We start from the raw sequence: 7,687 nt of genomic DNA on the forward strand, positions 1-7,687 counted from the left end.
ATTTTTCCATAATAGAATAATAAATTTGGGTAAAACTTAAGTCAATTTAATTTAAGTTGGACTTGTACTGAAAATTAAAATAATAAAAATCATATTTTTTGATGTTGAGCTAAATGAATTAGTTAACAAATATATTTTAAAAAATAAAATAATTTGACTTATTTAAAATAAATAAATTGTAAAAATTATGGAGATTGGATTCTTATTCAATTCTTGATCTAAAATTGAGAAGTAAGAACCGAACTTAACCTGTCGATTCTTGATTTAGATATCCGTTTTAGTATTTAACTTTAAAAAAAAATCCCTCAATTCGGTTCAATTGGATTCAAGTAGGGGCAGGTCGAGAATTTTGTCAAATCCTAATAAATGGTATGAAATTTATATATTATACTCAAGGCCAATTTAGGTTTTAACAATTTATAAATAATCACTATTTAGCATTAAATGCAGTCAAGGATAAATATAATACTCAAAATTTTAAAAAGTAGATTTTGGAAATATTACTATAACTTTAAAAAATGCCTCCGATATTCACAAAAGTAGACCTACGATGTCATCTCAAAAAAATTTCTCTCATTTTTTTCGTTGACAATGCTATCATTCACATTTAGGTAGGGGCATCAATCGAATTGGCTCGTAAAAAGACGCTTCGCGGACGACTTGGGCTCATATTTGTACGAGCTTGAGCACTAATGCGGGCTTGCTCGCTAGGCGAGCCGACCAACAAGGGCCCACGAACCGTTCGCCCTTGGATGAGCCGAGCTGGCCTCCTTGCTAAGCAAGTCGAACCCACTCGGCTCACCCACAGCTGCCCACTAGCCTAAATTTAATAGAGAGCTTGTGGGCTTGTAAAAAAATGAAAACAAAAGAGTCAAAAAAAATTTAAACAAATAAAAAAAAAATTCTTGAGCTCATGGACTCAGCTCGGCTCAGCTCATGAGCTCACAAGCTCGGCCCTTGAGCACAAGGCTTGAACGAGCTTGAGCTCGGCTCCGATTCGATCCATTTCCATCCCTACATTTAGGTTGTGACTTAACATGGTCAATTTGCTTATTATGGATCAAATATTCCTAATAAGGTTTCGTGTCCTTTTTTCACTATTTAACGGGGCATAACTTACATATAGCAAATAAGATAAAGACGGGAGAAGAGTGTCCACCTTAATTCTTAGAGCTTGATGGAAAGTGATTATATAAAATCTTGAAGACTGTGTATTTAGAAAGTAAGAATAAATTAGGAAAATGTGATTTTTATTTATTTAATTATTAATTTTTTTTAAAAAATGTGTAGTTAAAAATGAGCTGTGATTTCATTAATCACTTTTAAACAAGGATAAGTAAGAAGTATTTCCACGTGACATTATTTATAAGACCAAATTCATTTGCTGGATAAAGATATTTGTACTCACACATTTGTATAAAATGTTTACTCACTCTCACATACAATTGAAAGATTGAAACAAACAAATATCAAATAAAACAAAATATTGTAAGATTGAAACAACCTAATGAAAGGACACTGCCTAAATTGAAAAATCAAGAATTAAGAACCTTTAGTAGAATCATCCCCAGGTAGATCATCTTCATCGTGGTAGATATTCTCAGCCATCTGCCAAATTTGTAATAAGTTATCCTCAGCTACACTAGCAACAACCCAGTCTTGACAGGGGTTCCATGAAAAGTCTGAAATTTTACTAGTGTGACCACCATGAATAAATAACAACTCTGGGGGGCCATCTTCAGCATCCTCCGGTGTCTGTTCTTCATCGATCCTAGTAAGTAAGAAAAGTGAAAATTTAGTTATAGGTTGAACAATTTTCATCGGCAGATCTCTCTAATTAAAGAACTATACCAGTGCCTCAAACCAGATGGAATTGTCATAAATTGCATGTGTAAAACGCAGGATAAATAAACTTGCAAGCGTTATGGAAATTCATCAAGCTTGCCGGAGATCAATCCACAAGTTTCATAATTAGATAAAAAGACCAAAAAAGAAGAAAAAGATTTATAAGACAATATGTTAAGTAACATGTAAAAAGATAGAGAGAGAATCCATGAGAACTGGAGAGTAGAAATGGAGTGAACAGGTAGCAAACTGGGGTGACTGCGAGGAAGAAAAATGGCAACTTTATTTTTCATTATCCAGATTAGATTGCTTGTGAAATGCCACTTAGAGGTCAAAATGAGAAGAAGTGAAGTTCTAGGAAAAATTAACCTGAAGAAAGAATCCTCAACAAGAAGTCAAAACTAGAAACATCACAGTTCCAAAATACTTGACATTAGAATCTTTCACACACTATCTCATAACAAATTAGGTTTCTTATTACATTCAAATTACCTGCTAAGATCCCACACCATGATCCTCCTACCGAGACAGCAAGAAGCTAAGATGGTCTCATTCTTTGGATTCCATCCAACCTGGAAAACCTCTTCCCTGTATTGCAGTGATAGTAGTATAAAGTTAACAAAAATATTGATTGACCAATTCATGCCCACGTTCTTATAAAGTAGATTATGTGATTACACGAGATTGTCAATGGACCAATTGACAATTAGTAAAATGATTGAAAAGCCAAAAGCAAGAAATGTCTCTTACTTGTGACCATCAAAGGTGTGGAGTGCAGTAGAAATCTTTCGAAGATCAAATAATTTAACAGTCTTGTCAGTGGAGCCAGTTGCGACAACCCACTCATTAAAGGGATTGAAAGCTAAACAGTTTACCTACCAAAAGTCACAGAGAAAAAGCAAGTTACTGAAAGTATACAAATGCCAGAACACATGCGCCGGAAAAGATAATTATGTAAAAGGACCATGTGTCCGATATCAAAACTATCATAGTCTCTAAAATGGACGGTCAAATCCAATATGGACAAAAACTATTCTCCTTTTCCACAGAGACAGGGATGTTTAAGGGAAACAGTAAACTCATTAGACGTGCTGAAAACAAGTACATTAAGAGAAGTACCTTGGCTGACAAAATCATTTATTCTATGTTCAACGTAGTGTCAAGAACGGGTTATAATATCAATTCATGAATAGAGATAAATATGGTAGTACTACGTGAAGTGCCTTCAGGAATGATCATGAAGGTCAGGACAAACACTTATCAAACCCAGCCAACACAGTTTCTAATTTAATATCATGTCTTCACCAGCCTTCTTTAGTGAAAGTAGTATGCTTGTGCTCTGCAGATCTAAGCAATACGTGATAGGGACAATAGAAAAAAAGATGACTACTGAAAACAGAAGTCTGACCACGTGAAAGTTATCTAAAAGTTGGGAAGACTTGACATGAACTAGCGGATGTCTCTGGCAGTGGCACTTCTATTAGTACTCAGATGACCATTTATCTGCCGCCACTGAGAAACAAAACAAAAATCATTCTTCTACTGTTTGTATACGCTAATTAAAATTACAAAGCAGTAAACGAAAAGTTGCAACAGAGCATCTGATTGTCTGGAGTTAATATCCTACCTCAAACAGAAAGAGACTACATGGTGGCAAGTACATTCTCCTTCTATATGGACTTGAAGACATTTTAATTCATTTCATACATGCTTAAAAAGTGAGCATCGGATTCTGAATATTATGTATCTTGACTACCAATGCGATAAATGTTGGTGCCCATATGCTTTTAACAGATAAATACAAATAAGAAGTATTAATAACGTCTGATAAGATCACGTTGTCATTATGACTTTATGTAGTACTCATAGGAATAATTCCAATGTGTTTATCCTTCAAGTGAAAAGGAAAATAATGACACCCACCTCACTTTGATGACCAACTACAGATTGAATAGGCCTGCTGACTAATGGAGAACGGAGATCCCATATATGCAGATACTGATCATCCCCAACTGAACCAAACAAGTACTCGTGCCTGAGATGCCATGCTACGTCTTCGACAACTCCTTCATGAACCTATCTTAGCATGAATTAGATCGTTATCAACAAAACCACACATGTCAACATTATGAACTTGGGAATAATATAACAGATGTATAAATTTCTCACACAGCGCAAATCAGAGTAAGAATATTGCACTTATGAGCAAGATTTTTATTTACATCACACCTTAAATATCTGCATTGCATCTAGAGCCTTATTTTTGGGAGTTGCATTGATGTCCCACAAACATATTTGGGCATCATCAGAACCACTCAATAAATGACCATGCCTGAATTGACTCCAGGACAAACCATAACCTTCACTATTGTGTCCCCTCAGCCTCAAATCAGGGTTACATGCACTGTCTACAGGGGGCTTAGATGGATGTTTGCTATAATCAAATACATAGACTTCTGAACTAACTGTTTTAGTGGCAATAACAAATGGGTTTTGGGGCATATATCGAGCCCGGTTGACCTCTCCATCGTGATTAATTTGTTGGATAATTTGCATCTGCAGGAAAAATATACTCATTACGTAATTGTAAACGACTTCGTGGCCAATGCACTATAAACCTGAAAGAACTCATTTACATGTATAGATATCAAAGAATCAATATTTACACAGATGATGGAGTGAATTTGAAAAAGAACAACAAATAAAGCATATATTAGATCAAAACTATAATCAGGTCATTCTGGTTGGGAGAGATTCTGGCAAAGTTTGAGTTTTTTTAATTTTTTTTGCTTGTATTTACTTATCAACCGGATTGCAGAACGTCAAAGTTAAGTATCTAAAACAAGTCCCAATTGCATACACATGACTGAATTCCAAAACTTAAGGAGGCAACCAAGCTACAGACAATAACATACCAATTGTTATTTGAAGAAACACTTTAAGCTGATCCAAATCCAAAACATCAAATTTTAGGATGCAAGCTTGAAACAGTACCATCTCCACAAAATTCTCAGGAATGGGGAAATTTTCAAAATTTATCGGTTTTTGGTGCAATCACCAGTTCAATAGTTTTTTTTTTTTTTTTTTTTTTTTTTTTTTTGTTGTTTTTTTTTTTGTTTTTGTTTTTGTTTTTTTCCCCACAACCAAAGATTCTTCCTTTTATTATTTTTATTATTATTATTATTATTATTTGCTTTGACGTGTAAAAACAAAATGTCATCTTTGGCAGCATAAGCTTGAAGCCTTGGTATTAGACTTCAAGAAACACAATTCAAATTTGAACGAAATGAATCATTTCTACCACAAATTTAGAGGCCCCAATCCCATAGTACCAAATAACCAATGCTAAACCTAACAAAAATTTCCCGATCTCAAACCCAATTAGTAATATCAATGGAATTTTTTTCCTTGACCATAAATATCAATAGAACGGAATGCTAAAAAAATTCCCAGCCAAAAAGATAATAAGATTTCACATATAAAAACCACCTTGCCGTCGGCGCAGCCAAATCCCCCAAATTTTGAGTGGTCATCCTCGTAATGTCTAGCGTCGTTCTCAGCATCCTCGAAAGGAAGCTGAACCTGAGCCAGCATGAGATAATTGGGTTCGTCCTCAGAAGTATGAGTCCCGAGAATCATCTTCTGTACCGAGTAATCCTTTCCCGGCGGCTCCTCCCGGTCCGGCAGCCACTCTACTGTAAGAGACGGCCATTCAAGAGCTTGAGTAATTACCAGATCGTAAAGAAATGGAGTATTCTTCTTCCAAATTTTGTACTCCTCGTTAACCAGCCGCTCCTCTATTTCCCCCCTCATCTCATCCTCATCTTTCCCCATTTCTTAATCTTCTCTTCAAGAATTCTTCTCCTCAGAAGCTGATAGCAGCGATTATTTTCAGGCTTAGAATTTTCTATCAATGGAATGAATTTTCACTTTCATTTCCTTTTTCTTGTTGGGAAGATTTAGAATCGGAGGAAATTCAGTCGATATATGGCACCACTGACTTCTGAGTTTATATCAACGGTTTTAATATCGGGATGGGTCGAAATTTGGGTTGACAACTGCCAAGCGTAACATAAGTGAAGCCCAAAATCAGTCCATGCAACGCGGGCAATTTGAGAAAATGGGAAATTTTCATAAGCAAGGGATTAAGTATGACATATTTGAAAATTAAGAAAATAAATTTTAAATTTTAAAAATCAGATTTTTATTAAATTTATTTATGATTTAATTAATTATTTTATTAATTAAATATATTTAGATCATATGTTTATATAATTTGGTTACAAATTAACAATTTAATTAGTCACTTATTAATTTTTTTTTTATCACAAATCAGAAATTTTATGTCACAAATTATTTTACGATCACAATTCAAAAATTTTGTAGATTGCAGTTTGTTCATCGGTCACAAATAAAAAATTAATTAGTCACAGATTAATTTTTAATCACAACTTATTAAATTATTGGTCACAACTTATTTTTCGATCACAATCAAAATTTTAATAGGTCACATATTATTTTTCAATCACGAATAAAAAAATTTGTAAGTCACAAGTTACAAATATTTTAGGTCGCAACTTATTAGACAGTTACAAATTATTAATTTTTTAGGCCACACATTATTTATTGATCACAATTTATTTTTTTCATTGGTCACAAATTAACCAATTCACTGGTCACAATTAACCAAATAATCTGCAACCATCACCAATACTTACGAACACTACTTTAACGCTGCCTCCAACAACAGTACCACCACCATCGACATCGCCAAAACCACCACCACATTGATCATAAATTAACCAACTTATTGGTTATAATAAATTATTTTCGGTCACAAATAAAAAATTTTACTTGCCGCATATTACTTTTGCTCCTCAATTAACCAATTTATTGGTTACAACATCAAAATAATTATTACACCGTCCCAACTCCGCCCGTCACCACTGCCACAACCTACAATGCATTGCCATCACCACCACTTACACCACAAACCAATCGGTACCACAAACACTATCTCCACCTGATTGCACTACCATCACTGCCAACTATACCTCAATACACAACCACTAGATAACCCATCCCACCACCGCCACCTCCATGTCACAGCCCTGGTGAAATGAGATTGAAATAATCGAATACCAAATCTACAGGTTGTTCTCGATTCGTCGATCCCTAAAAGGATCTCTTCCGTGACCCAACCATCCACGCACCTGCACCACCACCACAAACACCTCACACCCTCCAAAACTCCAAGTAAGCAGGTTGGAGGAAGAACCCATCCAAAAACATACATATCGCCACAGCACCCACTTCTACCACTGCCACTTGCATCACCACTAGCATCATCACACATACATCACACAGATCACCACCACCGCCGCACATCACAAAAACCCAATTAAGCAGATTGAAGGAAGGAGCCAACCCAAAAGTCCGAACATCGCTGCTACACCCCCACCATCTACCCACCTGCACCACCACCGCAAACACCTCACACCCCCAAAACTCTGACTAAGCAGGTTGGAGGAAGAACCAACCAAAAAAAAAAAAAACCACCATTCGCATCATCGCACACACTACACAGATTGCCACCAAATAGATCCGCAAATACAAATCATTGTTGCACACACCACTGCAGACCAATCACTATAGATCGAAGCACCATCGCATGTTGGAGGAGGACATTAAATGGGAGATTGATGTTTCAAATGGGGTTCGATGGCGTCACTGCAAATAAGGTGGTCTCCAATAGCGACAGCGGGTATGAGTGATAGGGGAAGAGAGAGAGTGGAGCACAGAAAGAATGGTTTTGGGGTTTGGATAGTTAGGGTATGAATAT

General features: G+C 35.7%; 1 protein-coding gene across 1 annotated transcript; it reads right to left on the minus strand.

The window, feature by feature from the left end:
• Positions 1–1,359: 1,359 nt before the first annotated feature.
• On the minus strand, positions 1,360–5,934 carry LOC111385666 (WD-40 repeat-containing protein MSI1-like). Its single transcript, XM_023010086.1, has 6 exons — positions 5,335–5,934; positions 4,075–4,401; positions 3,769–3,921; positions 2,596–2,720; positions 2,338–2,433; positions 1,360–1,771 (listed from the first exon to the last, which is right to left on the minus strand). Exons 1-6 carry the CDS (start codon positions 5,677–5,679, stop codon positions 1,543–1,545), a joined length of 1,275 nt encoding a protein of 424 aa, XP_022865854.1. The 5' UTR covers positions 5,680–5,934; the 3' UTR covers positions 1,360–1,542.
• Positions 5,935–7,687: the final 1,753 nt, after the last annotated feature.

The sequence above is a fragment of the Olea europaea genome, unplaced genomic scaffold (genome assembly GCF_002742605.1).
Source record: "Olea europaea var. sylvestris unplaced genomic scaffold, O_europaea_v1 scaffold3248, whole genome shotgun sequence".
NCBI classification, from domain to species: domain Eukaryota; kingdom Viridiplantae; phylum Streptophyta; class Magnoliopsida; order Lamiales; family Oleaceae; genus Olea; species Olea europaea.